The 20,000-nt window shown below is 43.5% G+C and overlaps 1 protein-coding gene across 1 annotated transcript in view; it reads left to right on the plus strand.

Annotated features, from left to right (window-relative positions):
• LOC127004496 (muscle-specific protein 300 kDa-like) overlaps positions 1-17,678 on the plus strand; it is a 23,375-nt gene extending 5,697 nt beyond the window's left edge. Inside the window, exons 2-9 of the mRNA XM_050872270.1 lie at positions 6,676-6,861; positions 7,927-8,088; positions 9,380-9,554; positions 11,260-11,516; positions 11,824-12,103; positions 14,638-14,897; positions 15,387-15,545; positions 16,834-17,678. Of these exons, the coding sequence (XP_050728227.1) occupies positions 6,676-6,861; positions 7,927-8,088; positions 9,380-9,554; positions 11,260-11,516; positions 11,824-12,103; positions 14,638-14,897; positions 15,387-15,545; positions 16,834-17,007 (1,653 nt within the window). The 3' untranslated portion in view covers positions 17,008-17,678. The remainder of the gene's footprint in view (positions 1-6,675; positions 6,862-7,926; positions 8,089-9,379; positions 9,555-11,259; positions 11,517-11,823; positions 12,104-14,637; positions 14,898-15,386; positions 15,546-16,833) is intronic.
• Positions 17,679-20,000: the final 2,322 nt, after the last annotated feature.

The following is a 20,000-nucleotide window of genomic DNA, read 5'->3' on the forward strand; positions in this document are numbered from 1 at the left end:
CTAGTTGCGCCACAGTGTGTGTGTGTGTGTGTGTGTGTGTGTGTGTGTGGTAATGTGACGCAATTTGCTGGGTGATCACACTTCCCAGCCCTTGCCTTTTTTTCCATCGTGTCGAGTTTGTTGCTCCATCAAAAAAAAAAAAAAATGTACTCCGAGTGTGCCGAGGAGAAATGACGCCTAAAATTGGTATACTATTTGGCATTAGTTGTGGTTCTAATTGTGGTAGCAAAAGTAGTAGTGATAATAGTAGTGGTAGTCGTAGTAGTAGTAGTAGTAGTAGTAGTCGTAGCAGCAGCAGTATGGTTAGTTGTAGTAGGAGGAGGACGAGGAGGAGGAAGAGGAAGAGAAAGAGGAGGAGTTGGAGGAGGAGTAATGATGAGGGTGGAGGAAGGGGGAAGGGGAGAGGAGGAGGAGGAAGAGGAAGAAGAAGAAGAGGAGGAGGAGGAGTTGCATCAGCAGAAGACCATTTGTTATTGTTTTGATTGCTAACAGTATCTATTTTCTAATGATATATCACTGTTTCATAGTCCTGTCATGTAGTCTTCATTAAGCAGATGCGCAGGTTGAGAAGTGAGATATTGATTATATTTAGAGCTCATTCAGGGGGGCAGTAATTGATTCATCCGTCACTGTCCTCCAAATATAATATCCTCTTAATTCTCCTAACTATAAAACGGCGGCGATGATGGTAATAGTATTTTAGATTCGGAGGCTCTCTTTCTACAATGATATTCGTTCTACCACCGCTGCGTTATGCCTCATGAAGATGATTTTCTTATCGTCCACCAGCTTCACTGTCAATTGTTTTTTTCACGTCAACTTTTATCCGTCTTTCAAACTGAACCCATCATTAGCTTGTTCATCGATAAAATGTGCATAAATCGTTTCAAAATCCACCCTCGCAGCTCGCTAATCATCTATCATTGCATATCTTCTTCACAAAACTTTGAGCATATTATGCAATTCCATCATCTTTGCTAACTATTGCAATCCGGTCCTAGAGAAGTTTCTCGTTCACCTCTTCAAAAAGATAAACTTCCATTCACATTACTACAAAGCATTGTTACCATTTTGCTGATAACAGCTGCAACCCGGCCTGGCAAGAGTTTGTCATTCACCTCTACAAAGGATATAGGTTTATGTTCCTATAAAACACTTAACAGGAATACTTTCCGATGTCACCACTCATGTTATACCTTGTAACTCAATCTTACGCAAATGTAATGGGAGGAAGAGAGAAGTGAGGAGAGCAGGCTGGGCAGCTGGGCCATCGGGAGAGAGGAAGAGGGAGGGAGGGAGGAATACTGGGGAAGAGAGGAGTGGCATGGGCAGGGTGAAGGTGAGGGCGGCCAGCTGTTGTGTTGTGTCCTCACCGCTTACGTCTTTGACCGTCGGAAATCGGAGCTCACGGCCACACCCGAAATAGCCCGAGATGCGCCAGGCACTCCGAGGCGTGAATAGGGTACCATTGACTCCCTAGCCGGCATCCGCCTCTCTCTCTCTCCCTCTCCCTCCTACCATTTCATCCGCCAGCTCGCCATTCCGTCAGTTCAAGGTCCCAGGTTGGCTTCACACCCTCCCCCTTCTTCTCCCTTCCTTCCTTCATGCTCCTCCTCCTTCCCCTCCTCCCCTTCCCGTCTTCCTATTCTTAACGTATACATTAGGTCTTCTTCTTCTTCATGGGCGCTTCCTCCTCCTCCTCATCATCATCATCATTAGCATCAGCATCATCATGGTCGTCATCATCCCCTCATTCATATACATTTTTCATACGTTGTTGTTTATCATCCAGCAGCTCCCTATCATCACATGTTTGCTATCCTTTATTCTTTTATTTTCTCATTCTCTCTTTTTTAACCAGTTTCTGTCTGTGATTGTATGTATATATTAAACATTTCCCATCTCTCTCTCTCCCTCTCTCTCTCTCTCTCTCTCTCTCTCTCTCTCTCTCTCTCTCTCTCTCTCTCTCTCTCTCTCTCTCTCTCTCTCTCTCTCTCTCTCTCTCTCTCTCTCTCTCTCTCTCTCTCTCTCTCTCTCTCTCTCTCTCTCTCTCTCTCTCTCTCTCTCTCTCTCTCTCTCTCTCTCTCTCTCAAACATTTTTTTTCTGTAATTCCTTGGGTCTATTCTTACCACCACTACCACGCATGACCTACTTACTATCTCCTTACAACTTCCTGTCTACCTACTACTTACTACCGGTTCTTATTCCGCTTCGTGTCACGGCAATCATCTATCATTATCATCAAGACTGTTACTTAGAGCCACCGCCAGTCATAACCGCCGACATGTGCTGCAATCTCCCCAACAAATCCTCAACACTAACACAACTAACTCCGTATCATGTATTATCATAACTCTTCGTAATCATCACCTCGAATATCATCAATCTTCTTCACATGTCACGCTTCATTCTTCACCATCAGTAACCAAATCGCCACTCTCTTCTCCTCGAGTTAACACTGTCACCTCCACTACCACACCACCACCACACCACCACAGCCACCTGTAGCCTTACTATCTATCTACCACCAGTCCCTCTTTCTTCCCTCTTGTCATCAGTCACCACAGTTTTCATTTTCTAAAGATGTAAAATTAGTTGATTACATTTTTTACCATCTTTCTTTTACCTGACTTTTCACTCCACTTTCCCTTTCATTGTTATTTTTCCTGTCTTCATGATTTGATGACAGAGGATGTTGATGAATGTTTTATACCACTGTGGAAAGAACAGCTGCTCTTTTCTCTCCTATTGGTTTGCTTCATTTTCACAATATATTTTACTCTTGTTTGTTTACCTCTTCCCCTCCTTCATTTGCATAAGAAAAACCGCCTTCATATATCTGTGTTCTATTTGTACATTTAAATTTACTTTACTTTAAAAGCACTTAGATTCATTAGCATTATTTTAAAATACATATCTTCTAACATTTTTAGTTTTTTTAAAGGGGGAATGTTTTTATTGTCGTCAAAATTGTGTTTGCACATACAAATTTATTTTAGACAATTTTCTCCCTTACGAATTTAATTACTTATTTTATTATCATGTTTTGCGTTCACGCCTGTATAGTGATAATCTTCCGGATGAAAAGGAATATGGACATTATACACTTTACATGACTTTTTTTTCTCTTTTCTTTAGTTCAGCTGCGTCACCGAAAACGTTAATTTTCCGACAGCCAACAAATTTGCATTAAAGTTTTATTAATTATAATGTCTCGCTAAAGTTAAACAAATAGTACACGGACAAGAAAAAGTGTTTAAAAAAAATAGTATAAAGAACACACACACACACACACACACACACACACACACACACACACACACACACACACACACACACACACACAAACACAAACACAAACACAGCACCAGGTCTTTGCGTCGTACCTTCATTAAAATAAAAATTTAAAAAAATCGTTCGTTCGTAGCTCCAGCTCAAGACGAAGAAAACATTTACATTAATACAAGAAACTCTATCAAACGGGCTTTTGTCGCGATGTCCTTTGAAGTTCGGGAGACTTCGTGAGGGGAAAGGGACGGAGGGAGGGAGGGAGAGAGGGGTGGCTGGAATGGCGGGGCTGTCAAAGGGGGTAAAGTGTGTCATGTTGGCCTTGTTTAGTTGGTTCTCTCTGCGTCTCATCTTAAGTCACCCCACCCCAAGGGGACTAGATACGTCCTCGCTTTCCTGCTCTCCCCCGGGTGCTCTCCCCTCCTTTCTCCCCTTGTGTCATCTTCCTCGCTCTCTTCCTCAGCGACACACACACGCACACGCACCCCTCTCCCCCACACACACACACAGACACACACACACACGGACTTATCACGCGAAAGAAAGACGCTTATTTGCTCTGCCCTCGCGCTCATCGAAGCACGAATCAAAAGAGACCTTTGTCCCCTTTGAGTACTCGGGGATCTTTTCTTCCCTACGGCAAACCCACCAATCTCTCCGTCGTCAGGGGCGTGCGCGGGGACAGGCGGGCGGCGGCGGCGGTGAAGGCGAGAGCTGTGAACAAGGAGGGGGAAGTCAATGAGCAGGATCCCAGCGAATAGGAGGGAAAAATATTATTCTCATTTAAAAGAGGCGAATGTTTGCCTTCCATCCAAGCCTTCGGAGTGTGTCATAAAGGGCGGGAGGGGAAAAAGAGGCACCCCGCCCACCTACCCACGGAGATAAGAGAGAGAGAGAGAGAGAGAGAGAGAGAGAGAGAGAGAGAGAGAGAGAGAGAGAGAGAGAGAGAGAGAGAGAGAGAGTGGGGTGGAGACAGACGTACAAACATAAAAGACAGATAGATAAACAGACAGACCAACAGACAGACAGACAGACAGGCAAACAAATAAACAAACAGACAGGCCGACAAATAGACAGACAGACAGACGGAAATACCAACACTCTATACCAAAGTGCCGAGGAAAACCTTGAAGACAACTACATTTATTTTTTCTCCCATTATTTGCTTTCCTTTGAAAATATAATTGTCTCGTGGTGTTGCCGCGGCCAGTGGGGGTGATTATCTTTGCGTCCCCGGAGCGTAAAACAGTTCACCGTACTAATGAAGGTCCAGGAAGGGTCACGGGGGAAGGGCGGCGGAAGGGGGGGGGAGGGATAGGATGGTGGGTAGGACGAGGACCGGATGGGACGGGCCGGGGTTGACCTGAGCTGGGAAGAAAAGGACCCTGGGAATGAGTGACTGGTGAAAAGGGCTGAATTTTATAAGGGGACGGAAAATGAACCTTAAAAAAGAGATGGGGAATGGAGGGAAGAACAATCACAGGACGAGGGAAGGAAGCAGAGAAAAGATATTGAAGTTGAAGAACGGGCAAAAAATAAGGAATTTTTATAGTAAAGATGAACGTGAATCTAAAGCGAAGATGAGAGGGGGAATATCAGTGAAGGGGCGGGATTTAATATTTAAAGGAGCATGTTGGTAAGGCTGAGAGAGGAGACTATATGGCCCTGACAGGGGGAAGGGATTGAAATTTGAAAGGGGGAAGATGGGGTTTGATAAAAATATAAGGGTTTGAAGAGGATATTCAGTAAAGGAGTTGAAGGGGTGAGAAGAAGCGTCTGACAGAAAAAAATAAAGGTACCTTGATTATATACTGAAAAAAATAGTACGGAAAACGAATTAGTTAGTGTGTATAGACCTAGAGAGGAAAAAAATAAGTCTAACGAGATATGAAACTGGCAAAAAGAGGGAGGTACGAGTTTAACACTGAAAGAAGCAGAAAAAAAAACTAACAAAGAGTCAACAAAACTAGAAGAAACGCATTAAAAAGGAATGGAACTGACCTGGCATAGAAGATACAAATGGGGAGGTTATTTTCTTAGGCAGAACATCAGAAAGGAAAAGGCGGAACTAGGGAAGAAGAAGAAGAAGGTTGTGGGTAGATGGTAATAGTGACAGTGGCAGGGTGGTGGGTGTTGGTGGTGATATGCCTCGAGGGGGGGTGAGGGGCGGTGGTGACGTCAGCCGGGCGGTGGTGGTTCTGAATGCCGCTGCCCAACACAAACAGTCCTTTAGAATATGTCCAGCGAGGCCTGCGGACACGTGTGGGCGATGCTGGAGAGGGCGAGGCTTATGAGTGGGCCGGAATAATAAGAGATGTACAGAAGTTGGCTGGGTTGTCTGGATGTGTGTGTGTGTGTGTGTTGGTTGAGTTGAATGAGAGAGAGAGAGAGAGAGAGAGAGAGAGAGAGAACCGTCCGGAAGAATATATATTTAGAATGAATCGCAGGGAGATGGCCGTAGGTATAATAGGCGAAGAAAAATGTGCTCGTATCATTATTCATTCCTAAGAGCCTGACCATTATCATAAATCCCCTTCGGAGCAGTTAACCACAGCATAGCACACACGACCCCGCGAGACATAAGTAACCTATCGTTTTTCCATCGTTAAATCATGTTTGCTTCAAGATTGTTTGGAAACGTCTTTTCATCACTTCGTTTTGTCTGATAATACTAGAAACATCAAGCCATTTAGCTGAACAACTGCCTTTGTAATAGTTGTGATATTTTATTCCCTTTCTTAAAAGTTGTGTAGTGACCTAGTGATATTGTGAGTACCGAAAAAAGAAGAGGAAAGTAGTGAGAAGGCTTTTATAGGGAAAGAGGAGGATAAAGGAAATAAAAGAAAAATTGTTGATATGCTGAAAACTAGAATTTCTCCAACATCTCAAGTTTATTTCTCTCGTTCCCTGGATTCCGCAGTCCCGGGATCGCGTAACAAGATTATTATTATTTCCCGGGAAAATTACAGAAAACTCGGGATTTCCAGGTTTCCATTAACATCAAAGTTATAATCAGTATACCGAAGTGTAAATCAAATTGAAAGTTCAACTGTTTCTTTTGAATGTTGTTTATTAGGAATAATTATTTAATTGCATCAGATAATTGCATGTTCAATAATTGTAAAGACAGTTTAATGTTATGTATGTTTCATTAGTATAATATATAATGCTTGAACCTCATGATATGCCACATTAGTTATTTCCTTCAGTCCTTCCTTTTTCCTGTTGGTGGTGATGTGGTGGTGGTGGTGGTGGTTCCTTTAGTCTGTTTTTATGACCTCGAGAATGAGGACATGAAGGACTGGTAGGAGCTCACGAGACACAAAACTAAAACATAACAAACATTCTTTCCTTTCTTTCCTCCCTCCCTGCGGCGGCTTCTTCAGTCTCTGTGCCGTGACCTGGAGAAGGAGGGCATGAAGGAGTGGCTGGACCTCATGCTGGAGAAGATCGCCATGAGGGTGTCGGACGAGTGCGCCATCAGCACTAAAGACAAGGAGTTCAAGAAAGTGGAGAAGAAGAAGCTGCAGGCGCTCATCGACCGACACACGGGACTGCTGCCTGACACAAAGGTGGGGGGAGGAGGAGGAGGAGGAGGAGGAGGAGGTGGCGTAGGAGGTGAAGGAGGTGTCGGGGAGAGTGGAACTATACTGCAGGTGGTGGATGGTGATGATGACGGTGGTAGAAAACGATCATGGTGTTAGTGATGATGGAACTTCGTGCAGGTGGTGATGGTAGTGTGGTGGTGGTGAATGGTTCTGTTGGGAGAGGGATGTTGTGGCTACAGTAGTACCAAGGGTGATTAAGAATGGTAATGGGAGTGGTTGTTTTAGATGTAGGGATGGTGGTTGTAGTGGTGGACTAGGTGGTGGCGGTGGTGGTGTGATGGTGTTGGGGTTGTTGGGAGTCATAAAGTATGGTGCTTATGAATATTATTGGTGGTGGTGGTGGTGGTGGTGGTGGTAGAATAATTATAATGATAGTGTGATGTTAGAGGAAGGTACTGACGATAGGGTGGTAGTGGTGGTGGTGGTGATGGTGATAGTTCGGGGTGGTAGTGATCTTTGTGATTATGGAGGTACAAATTAAAGTGGTTTTAGAATACAAGATATAAATATGACACCTATGGCATCAGCGTTATACAAGAGAGTTAAGTTCTTTCTGTCAGTATTCGTTTTTTTTATCATACTGTGTTTACCTTTGATGATAATATTTTTTTGTGTCACTTGTTTTTGTTTTGCATTATGTTATTGTATCGTTATTATATTGTTATTGTAATTTCACTAGAGACTGCCTACTCTATCTAATGACGAATTGATGTGATATATGTTACTCTACTAGACTTCTTTTTCCCTACACGTGACATTAAATAACAAATCCATAACACGAGAAGATCAGCACTTCAAAAGCCTTGGGATTCTAGTACACAGACGGCGAGCGAGTGTCCTTGCTGTGCCTGACTTAATTGTGTATTTTTTCTCTCTCCATCCGCTTAATATTAGGTCTACAAATATGCCAACATCAAAGATACTTTACAAACAGGAAGTGAGAACAAATTAGGTCAGGTTGGCGTCCCGTAACATTTGTTGTCGTTAATAACCTTACTCCTACACACCCCTGCACCCGCGGCCACACAGGAGACTCAAAAGAAGGTGGAATTGTATGCCCGTTGTTACGCCTACGGAGACGATATAACTCCCTGCCTTAAGACTCTGGAGGAGATGCGACACCTCTCGGTCAAGGAAATCCACCCACACAACTTGAACATGCTGGAGGAGCAGATTGAGAAGGCGGAGAAGGTAAGATTTTGAGAAGGTGGGGTAGAAAGGAGGAAGTTGATGCATAAGTGAAAGATAGACAAATAGGGGAGAGGGTGAACTTGAACATGATAGAGGAGCAGATTGAGAAGGCGGAGAAGGTAAGATTTAGAAAAGGTAATGGAGAAAGGGAAGGAAGCAGATGTATAAATGAAAGATAGATAAGTAGGGGAGTGAGGGAGATGGCAAGGAAGTGGTGATGGGGGGTCAGGAAGCAAGTAAACGTGTGTGAGAGGAGTGACGAAAAGATGGTTAGGATGAAGAGGACGAAGGTGAGACTCAGAGGAGATGAAGGAAGCAGGGTAGAGAGGAAAAGAGGAGTGAGAAACTGGATGATGGAGGAGACTGATAGAGAGAGAAAAGGTTGCTGATATGTTAGTTTATTGATATTGTGGCAAAAGGTGTTGTAATGTTTTTTTGTGTTGTTGTTGTGGTGCGTGCGTGTTGGTGTGAAGGAATCGCTCGTTTAATCTGTGGGATGCAAGGAAGTATTGATTTTTTTTTTCTGTTTGTTTTTCGTCTTATTTTTATCGCTGAAACTCTCTCAATCTTTTCATTTCCTGCTGTTGTTGCTTTTTTCTATTTCCTCCCTCATTGTTTTTGCCTTTTCACTCGCTTTTATCGAACATTGCTCAATCGACCACATATGTTACGAGCTCCCTCTTTCCTCTTCCTCACAACTCACATGTTTCCCATAAATGTATCCTCACACTCTCTCTCTCTCTCTCTCTCTCTCTCTCTCTCTCTCTCTCTCTCTCTCTCTCTCTCTCTCTCTCTCTCTCTCTCTCTCTCTCTCTCTCTCTCTCTCTCTCTCTCTCTCTCTCTCTCTCTCTCTCTCTCTCTCTCTCTCTCTCTCTCTCTCTCTCTCTCTCTCTCTCTCTCTCTCTCTCTCTCTCCTTTTAACATTCACACCTGTCCCCCAACTTTTTCTTCTTTCATTTAACGCTTTCCCTCTCTCTCTTAATGTGTCACTCACGTCGTCCCTCTTGTATCTTCTTTAACTCACGCATTTTCCTTTTCTCAACAGTTTTTTTCACCCTTCGTGTACTCTTCACCTTTCCTCACATCCGTTCTCTCTCTCTTGAGCTTACATCCTCGACCCTCCACCTCTCCTCTTCTCACAACACACGTCCTCTCCCTCACACGCGTCTCTCCTCACATTATTTATTCTTCCTTACTCGCTTCTCATGTCTTCCACCTCTCTTAACAAGGCGTACTCTCTCCCTTACACGGACTCTCTTTCTCTCTCCCCTCTGGCGCCCCTCTCACGCAGGTCATCGCCACTGTGGACTCCCAGAAGGACCATTACGAGGACTTGATGAAGCGCGGAAAGAAGCTGCTGCAGAACCCCAACAAGGCGCCCTTCCTCACGGACCTGATCAACAAGATGGAGAAGACGTGGATCGAGGCTAGCAAGCAGTCCAAGATCCGCCATACGATGCTGACCGGTGAGAGGAGTGACCCACGCAGAATTTACTTTTTTTTTTGTTACTTACTTTGTTTGATTGATTGATTGATTTTTACCTCTACCGATCTTTACCTAATGCTATTTTTTTCCCGTACTAGCGTTAATCTTCTATGTTCATGCTGATCTGTACTCATGCTGACCTTTACCAATGCTGATGTTTCTTCCTCAGTCACGTTATTTATCTGTTCATCGCTGATTGTTCTTTCTCTCGCTAATCTTCTTTACTCATGCTGATCTCCTTTACCAATGCTGATATTTTTTCCTCAGTCACGTCAGTTATCTCTACATCGCTGATTGTCCTTTCTCTCGCTAATCCTCTTTACTTATGCTGGTCTCCTTTATCCATGTTGATCTTCCTTTCCTACGCCGATCTTTATCTCTACGTATCTTTACCTGTTGCGATTTTCTTTTGTCTATGGTTTAGCAGTGGATGGAGTTCTCCCTCGCATCAGCATCACCTTCCCTTTTGAACCTTCTATTTGCTTTCTTGTCCCCATAATCGAATCGTGAGTTGAGTCTTTCGTGATGATTTCTTTGCTTTGTACTCGTTCCACCGATGTTTGGGGAGTGATCTCATGCGTCAGTATCTTCCTCGTCTCTATTTATTTCGTGTGATTGATCAAGGAGTCGAATGATTACCCACGAATTATTACCTTTCCCTGTACCTGTTTTACCTATAATTGAACAATGAGGGGAGTTACCGATGCGTCACTGTCACATCTTTGGGCTGTTTTCTTTTTTTCCTTTATGATTGAATTGTGAGACGAGTTACCCCCCATTGCCGTTCCTCTTCACATTTCATTTTCTACCTTTTTTCTATCTAGTTTTTCGTGATGTTTGACCTTTACTTATATACCGGCATGTGATCACCTTTGACCTATTACAACGTCCACCTCTCACCTGCAATCTTGGTTCGTGAACTTTCAACTCTGACCCTTCGATTTCTATATCCACTTGTTTTCCATCAATACTAATGTTTGTCCATGCCATCAATACCGACCACAACAAGAATAGCATCACTGAACTGTTGTCAATGGTATGAAGACAATCTGAGTCCATGTTTATTTTATTGAACCCTCCATACACTTTATTTTCTTGGTATCATTTTATTCCTCTGAGTAAACCCCTTAAGGATGCTACTGTTTCGCATACTTCACTTACTGCAGTGCCGTCACCTCTGGGTTCACGCACATTAACCTTTACCTTCATTGCTGTTAATTGATATACATGTTTAGGGATGCTTTTATCATTCAACCTTGACCTTTGCCGGGTATTACGTCATTTTGGTGCCATTAATCAGTTACGCAGCTCTGTAATATCCTGTCGGTATTTTTGCATTTTTGGCTGCAAACAACTAAATATTGAGGTGTTCCGTTATCATTATCCAATAGTGATTTGATATTTTATTCAACTTAATCTCTGCCCCATATAAACTGCCAATACATTTACGTACATGATATCGCCTCAATACTTGAACGATTAATCTTTCAACAAGTAGACTGGTGTGAGCTTTCATTCTCACTGTTTACCATTTTCATTCACTCAGTCATTGTTCATAATTGATACACAGGCAAGGACGGTTACCGGTGCATGGTCTCATTATGCAGTTTTTGCTTCTAGCCAGTCGGTGTTCCGTCTCTTAATGTATCTTTTACCTTCATTTAGCCAATACCTTTGCCTTATAGAAACCGCCAAGGATTGGGAGAAGTACGACGAACTACGCAGCGCCATCATTGAGCCGCTGGAGAAGTTAGAAAACGAACTGAAGCGTTACAGGAAGTTCTACGACCCCGCGATGGGCCTGAAGAAGCTGACGCAGAAGAAGGCCATCCTGGAGCAGAACAAGAAAATCGCAGATGAGATGTTTGCAGGCATCCAGAATTGCTACAAGACCATCATTGTGCTCGCCGGCGAGGATAAGAAGGATTTCCTCGACAAGGAGGTGAGAACACTAACTTGGTGACCTCCAGTCTTAGTTCCCATATTATATGTTGCTGAAACAAGCTCCTTTTCGTCAATTTCGTATTTGTTGATGCGTATATTCTTTCTCTCTGACTGCCATTCGTGACCTGGCTCAGATAAAATTAATTGTGATATATCGTTACCGTAGACTTTATGGTAATTATATTTTAGGCGTAGTATAGAGGTTGTGTTTAATCTGTACCTCCTCTCTCTCTTCTCTCCTAATCCCCTCTTCTCCTTCTCTCCCTTTTCTTCCTGGTCTCCTCACTACTCTCATGCTGCATCAGGTTAGTGAGGTGGAGGAAAAACGGGAGGTGATCGGTAAATGCATCGAGACTCTTACTATGCTCGAGGAATACAACAGCGCCCTGACCAAGGCCGTGAACCACGCCAAAGAGCTGCAGGCCTGGGCCGGCCCTACCAACATCAAGCTGAAGGAGATCACCACCGATGCCAATCTAAGTCCAGAGGAACGCGTGAAGGAGATCCTCATCCTGAAGGACCAGTCGAGGGAGAGGCAGCCACAAGTTGATATCCTCGACGAAGACTACAAAAAATTGCTGTCAGGTAAGACGAAAATACTATAACCATATAAAGTAATGAAAAGCCAAAAGTTCATTTTATCTTTGGTAAACTTTATTTAGTAGTATGGATTTAAATAAACAGATAAAGTACAAGATGATGCATTGAGAGAAGAAATAGGAAATCTAATTAAATAAGAAGGTAAAGTAAAGCCTCACAAAAGTCCTTCTTGTTGTTTGTCACCTGAGTAATTTTTATGCCACCGTCTAATTGTTTCTTTCCCTCTTCAAAGCCGGATGGTTATTTTTTCTTTTCCTTAAATTCTCCCCTCTATTGCCCTTCATTCCTCGCCCACCTCCCACAACCCTGTCCCTTCTCCATCATTCCCATCCCACCAGCCTTTGTACCTTCAACATTTTTTGCCTTTTATCCATTCCGTTCTGCTTATTCTATCTTATCATCTAACCCCCGCCCCTTCTCCGCCATTCCCATCCCATCAGCCTTCTTCCCTTCAAAATTATTCATCTTTTACCCATTCCACTTTGTTCATTCTCTCTTATCATCTAGCCCCCGTCCCTTCTCCACCATTCCCATCCCATCAGCCTTCTTCCCTTCAACATTCTTCGTCTTCTACCCATTTCTCTCTGCTCATTGTCTCATCATCCAACTCCCATAGAAAACTAACCTCATCTAATCCTTACAATCCGTTTTCCAGCTTTTGTATCCCACCGAACCTATTCCCTCCTTCACACTCCTGTTTTTTTTTCCTTCATCATCTCTCCCAAGACCCAAAGAATCAACGCCTCATCATCCCTCACTATATACCTTTTTTTCCTGCCTTCCCTCACTTACCGTCGCCCCCTTCCTGTAATCCGAAATGAGTGACCCTTCCTCAATCAGTCCAGCATCCTTCATCTATCCGCCTGCAGCTCCGTCCTCCCTCATCTGTCATCCACTACCTACCTGCCGTCCCACCTGATTTAACCTTTCCCTGTTCACTGCCGGGTCGCTGGTTACACGGGCCGATGGTAGAGGTGAAAAAGAAGTAAGTGTGTTGGGGGTGAGGGGGACTGAAGTGCCGCTACTAACACAATTTCTGCCGTGTTTTATTTTTTTTATGGTTTATTTTGCTTTCCGTTGCCATGACGACGTCGACTCGCCTCCCATCACCTCCCTCCCGTTTGAAGCTTTCTCGTTGTGACCCGGCCCGAAGCGGTTATGTTTATCGCTTTGTTTTTGTTTCCAGGAGTTATTGTGTAGCGTTCCTGTTTGGGTGGGAGTCGATGGGTCATGTTTTGTATCTGCTTCGAGGTTTTGTTTTGTTTTAGTATAAAGGCTGTTGTTGCTATTGTTGTTACGCTTGTTCCTTGTTTCTTCTTTGTTCTTATATAATTGGAAGTCTACGTCTCTTACCGGTTTCGCTTTTATTTGTTTTCTTGATCATAGTATTTCTTTTCAGTCTTGCTAATCAAATATTTTTCCTGTAACATCATAACCTTTTTCTCCATATATTTTGTGGCTTTTTCCATCGAAACTACGAACATAATTACAAATATCCGTGATTCCCTGTAGTTAGGTAAAACTTGTCAAGTTTTCTTATGATGTTATACTTAAAATAGCTCATCGAGTTTGTAAAAGATTAACTGAAACGTGTTGTGATGCAAGACTTGATGGTGTAGTGTATTGGTGGTGGTGGTTGTGGTTTAATTTGAATGTGATACAATTTAATGGTGTAGTATTTGTGGTAATGAGATATGATTTTGTGGTAATTTCATGGTGTGGTGGTATTGGTGGTAAGGTGGTGGTGGGGATGTGTCTGTTGTGCAGCTGTAGCAGTTGATGTTGCTCCTAGTGGTGATGTGTCACTGTGGCATATGATGTTAGATGTAGGGATAAGGTGGGGTTGTGATGTGGTGCACGGATGATTAGGATGTGGTGGTGGTGATGCGTCGGTGGCGCAGTGATCAATGATGCTCTTATTACGGCGATGCAGTGTGAGGAGAAATTGGTGATGCTTGGAATTGGGTGGTGTTGGGGGTGTTGCTGCGGCGTGACGAGGTGGTGGTTTGCTCCCCTCGCCGGTGTGTCCCTTCGCTGCGTCACGCGCGGGCCCCATCACCTGCCTCCTTAACCCTTTATGACCGCCATTCAAAACTTAAGAGCCAGCGATGAATCTTGAGCGCGGACAACAAACTGTGAGACAATGTTTGTTTTTCTTATTGAAACTCCACATAGCTGAGTAAAAGGCTGTTGCACCGTTATTGCTTTAACTATTAGCCACCAAATATTTATTACTGGAGAGTTATGATTTTTTTGAAACGTAAAATATCGCATAAGTGAATAAATAAAACTAATAAAAAAGGTTTACTTTATATAAGAAACTTTTTTATGTCAGAAAGAAAAATTTTTTAAAGGAAGGAAAACACAAATATATCCTTGTAACGAGGTTTGCTATTATTCTTGTGTTCGCCATCGTATTGTCTTTTTAGTGTTCGTAATTACCCTTATTATTGAATGCAGCATCACTGACTAACACTTCCTCCCCCCCTTACCTTCCATCCCTCGCCCCCGCGATACAGAGGATGCCCTGGAGAAGTCTGAGACGGCCAAGAATACCATGCAGACGTGGGAGGACATCAAGGTGGTCGTGGTGGATGTGTGCAACGAGGTGGAGAAAGAAGCGGGATCCATCTCTGCCGACCAGAAGTTCTACGCTGAATATCTCTGCGCTATCAAGAGCTACAAGCCTTGGATGGAGGCCACGGAGGCCATGTTGAAGCTGCCGTTGCCCAAGCCCGACTCACTGGACAGTGCCGTCGCCCTCCTGGAGTCCTGCAAGGTGAGTGAGTCCACCTCACTGCTTTGAATTACGAAACTAGGCCTTCAGGAGAATGTCACAGTGCTCCCAAACGGCGTTGCGCCCAATTATTTTTTGTCCCCTCTCCCATCGTTAATATCAAAGTGATCCATAACCTATTTAATTTTCCACAACCTCCCCCCCCCCGAAAGTTATTAAGCAAACCCACGCACATAGTGAAAATATTTTATTTTGAAGTAAGAGCTCACTAGATTGTAGACCCCATTCATTTACTTATTAAGCATCCAAAGCTTTCACAATTATTACTCTTTCTGGAAAAGCTTTTGCTGGGTGAACTTAAGCATCAGTGGAACTTCAAAGGTTATTGCGAATGTTAATTGACGTTTAGTTGTTCGAAAATATTAAACTGTCATCTCTTTCGAATCAGGATGTAGCAGACATTTGTTGCGTTATTTGTTGGCCTGTTACTGTAAAGAATGAAATAGCAGTGAAATCAAAACTATTTATCAGGCTTTCGACGCCGAGTGCCTGGTGAAGAAGGAGAAGCTGGACGAGGCGGGTAAGGCTCGTGACGCGATGGAAAAGGCCAGCAACACCGAGAACGAGGTGGCGGCCCTGTCTGTCCGCTGGGAGGCTGCCAAGAAGGTGGCGGAGGAGCGCGTCGAGAAGGTGAGAGACGAAAGAAAAATGTGGGCGTGTCTTACGTTGGGTTCAAGTCAAAGGGAATGAAGTGTGATGTGTTGTGGTGTGCTGTGAGGCAGGGTAGAGGAAAGGGAAGGAAGTATAGAGTCTTGTGCTAAGGTTACGAGGCAGGTAAATAGAAGGGAGAAAGTACTGTGTTGTATTGTATTGCGTTATGTACGAGGGAAGGAAAGGGAACGGGGGAAGAACGTGTTGTGGTGAAGCTAAAGGAAGGGGAGGGAAAATAATGATGTTTGGTGTGATCAGGAGAAGGTAAGGGAAAAGAAAGAAGTATAGTGTGGCTAACTAAGGAAAGCTAAGGGAAAAGGAGAAAAGTGTATTCAGATCAGAGGAAAGGTACAGGAAAGAGAAGGAAAAGAAGAGGGCATACAAAATGGAGAGAGGATGTGAGGTGTGGTTAGGAGAGGGTAAGAGAAAGAAGGAAAGGTGAACTGTAGTTAAGAAAAGGTAAAGAGAAGGAAGAAAGGCCGGACGGGAGGGAGGAGGCAGGAGGGAGCAACATAATGATTTCTTAATGAGACTGGACAGATTGGCGGTAGGCAGGAGGCGAACAAGGCAGGGACAAGGGCAGGGGCGGCGGAAGGAAAATTGTTTAGGCTTACGTGGGATGGGATGAGGGAAGTTGACCGGGGACAAGACAAGAGAAGGGAAAACTGGTAGTGAGATAGATAGATAGATAGATAGATAGATAGATAGAAATAAAGAAAGAGAGAGAGAGAGAGAGAGAGAGAGAGACTAATAGGATATGAAGACCAAGTAATTCACGGAGCTTCTTTTAATTACCTTTTCCTTCATACACACCATTTCAAGCACATATATCATCACTAAAACCCATCTCCCTTTCTCCCTGGCACACTCACACAACACAAACATGAACCCTTATTTCATTCTTTCGACAACACGGCTCCCCATTTCCTCTTATTTTATTTATATTTTTTTACGTTCCACAACTCCCCTTCCCTCTCTTTCTTTCGGTAAGACACTCCCCCATCTCCCTCTTTTTTATCTCTATTTTTCCAAAGATCCTCTCATTTCATTCTTTCTGTATCACATTCCCTTCTTCACCTTATTTTCATTTTTACGTTCTCCCAATTAATTTTCTTTCCTTCTTCCGGGAACGCACTCTCCCCTCCCCCTTGTTATTCTCAATTCTACGTTCCTCGACTCTCCTTTCATTCTTTCAGCAACACATTCCTTCCTTCCCCTTTGTTTTATTTCCATTTCGACGTTCACCCCAACTCTCCTTCCCCCGCAGGCCCAGGCTCTCGTCACCACCTGGCAGGAGCTGAAGAAGACGACGGAGGAGCTGACGGGGAATATGGCGTTCATACCGGCGAAGGAAGACCCCAGCCTGGAGGACCTGGAGAAGACCTTCGCCGCCGTCAAGGAGCTGTTCGGCAAGAAGAAGGAGCTCTTGGCCGCCGTGTAGGTTGTGGTTGCTCTTCGTAGTCACCAGGTGTTCAAAATCAATATGATGTCATTTTTCTTCTCGCCCTCAGCTTGTATCGATTGTTTAAGATTAATGTTTAGTTTTGTTCTGTTATCTCATCTCCCTCTCGTGTTTTTCTCTCTCTCTCTCTCTCTCTCTCTCTCTCTCTCTCTCTCTCTCTCTCGACGCCATGGATAATCCAACTTTCATGATTTTTCGCAATCTCGACGCCGCTGTCAGCCGGTGGTTGCACTGCAGGCGGCGGACGCTACACAAACTTCATTAACTCTCTTTGTTTTACTTTTCTTCGTATCCGGTGAGAGGATTAAGGAGAAGTATTTTCCCTAGGGTGTCTGTCTGTCCGTGTGTGTGTATGTGTGTGTGTGTGCGTCTTCATGTCCGTTCGTGTGCGTTGGCTGTGTGTTTTTCGCTTTTTTTCGTCCATCCGTTCGCCCGTCCGATGTTTCAAAAGTTTCAGGCTCACGCGGGGCGGAGGCATCCCTGGGGCCGCAGTGCCGAGGGTGTAAAGCTGAGGATCTGTCTTATTTCTTCGTTGCCTTCCAACACAACACTCATTTTGCCTTTCCAGCTTGGTATTTTCTGTTTTTTCGTCTCTCTCCCACTTAGTAATGACGATATATGTAAGAAATAAAGTGGTGGGGTTAAAAATAGTACTCTTTCATTCTGTGTAAATTAGATTTCTTTGTGTGTATGTGTGTGCGTAGTAGGGTAGGCGGTGGCTGAGTGGTAGCGTGCTGGGCCCACATTCATCGCGTGATGGACGACGCTAGTTCGAATCCCCACGCTACCACCTCGGATTTTTCAGTCACCGCCGAGTGGCTTAACACTACCCACATGCTGTCCTGAAGACCATCCATCAACTCGGACTCTAGAGGAAATGGTCCAAGTAAATCAAGAACGAGTTCCGGGGGGCAGCATGAGCCAAGGGAAGACGGCGCCACTATAAACACCCGCCTGCGCCAATACGGGCTGGGGCCAACTACCATCCAGGCCCCTCAAGCAAGCCTACTGACGCTATAGGCGTAGACGTAAAAAAAATAAAAAATAAAAAGTCAACGTGTATGTGAGAGTAAACTAGGAGTTGATATTAGACAAACAGGTATTTGCTCTCTGCGACGTATCTGTGTACTTTTCATAATAACACACACTGAAACGCAACACGGGAAGAACGACAAAACTGGCCACGTTTGCCCTATGACTTAATTTCTCTTAGTATTCATAAAAGAAATAACTGCCATTGTTAAGGGATCCTACAACTGTACTATTTTCCTTTACCTCATGTATTAGTTTCATTTTACGAATTAACCTATGTAACATTAAACACGAATGGCCTTTATTGAAACAGTAGGGTGGTGCTCAAGGGAACTGGGTTCAGCACAAACTCAAAAATGACGCAGCAAGGTATGTGAAAATCAAGTACGTGAAGGAAAAGTAGAACTGCGCTGTTGAACCGACAGGCGCCGTGGTGTTCCCATGTGAGTGCTCGAGGGGAATCGTCCAATCCCAACGCAGCAGAAACACTGGATCTCCGCCACAATAAGCCGCTGAGCACGACATACACTTCCACCACCAGTAATCAGTGTGTGTGTGTGTGTGTGTGTGTGTGTGTGTGTGTACTTATACTTTATATATAAAGAGCCTTCGGGTATGTCAGTGACATTTATCAAAAGTAATATCATATATTGCAACTCATCTTAATTACTGGTTGAAATTTCGATACACCGCTTCCAAGTCTTGTCACCAGGCGAGGGTGTGTGTGTGTGTGTGTGTGTGTGTATAGCAAGTATCAGTACCAAGGACGGCGGGTGACCCTGGGAGGTCACGCGCGGGATACACGTAGCTGACCTGACCGGGGCTAGGGCAGCGCGCCGAGGGACGTGCCTTGTGGGGGGCGGCGCGCCTTGGCGAGGGACGGCCCGGGAACTACACAGTATCGTGCTGGTGGTAGACGCTCCGACGCTGTTGCGTCTGTCTCTACTCAAATAATCGAATTAATCATTTTTACTTGTTGTATTTATTCAGTCATTGTTTCGATGACCCTAGTAGCCTCATCATTCGCATGTGTGAATGTTACACAATAATACTTCATTCGTTTCATTTATAGGTTTATTACATTTTTTACAGGACTTGGGTTCGCCTCATTAAGGTTTAAGTGCAGTGAAGCTGTGTTTAATATTATTTTTTATTAAATTATTATTTATTTGCACCGTTGGGATCATCAGACCCAACATCCCCGCACTTCGTTTGACAAAAGCAGCAACGCACCGTTGCAGCATCAGCAACGAGTGGGTGCTCTCCTAAAATCAGTAACATAATCACAGTACCACGACATTATCGTAATTGTGTCATATTATCGAAACATCCCAACTCGACCAGGTCGAGGCAGCAGATCTTTGAGAAATAACATTTTGCACCAGCTTCTGCTGTTTTCTCTAATCACACTTTGGATCGTATTTACATTTGTTCTGCTCTATAATCGTTGCCTTCCATTTTCCTCTAATTTTCATATCTTATTCATAATAAGGAGCAGAACGAAGGCACTTTTCTGATGCTCCGATAATAATGCCTTTGTTGTTTTACCAAGAAATTCAAGATTAAATTCTATTAAAATGTGGAATATACTTCCAGATGAAATTCTTTTAAGATGACATTGATAAGTTTAAAGCAAAATTGAACACTCACTTTAAACTCATTAGACATTGTTTTTGTCCTCCCCTCTTTTTTTTCATATTCACGTCTGCTCATCGCGGGAACACTTTGACTGTATATTTTTTACCCTTGATGCCCCTTCACGGTTCAAAGTAAAACCAATAGTAATAATAATAGTAATAATAATAATAATAATAATAATAATAATAATAATAATAATAATAATAATAATAATAATAATAATAATAATAATAATGATAATAATAAAAATAATAATAACCCATTTTTCCAACCTCCACCTTTTCTTCCTAACTACCTACTTT

The sequence above is a fragment of the Eriocheir sinensis genome, chromosome 28, assembly GCF_024679095.1.
Source record: "Eriocheir sinensis breed Jianghai 21 chromosome 28, ASM2467909v1, whole genome shotgun sequence".
Classification (NCBI taxonomy): domain Eukaryota; kingdom Metazoa; phylum Arthropoda; class Malacostraca; order Decapoda; family Varunidae; genus Eriocheir; species Eriocheir sinensis.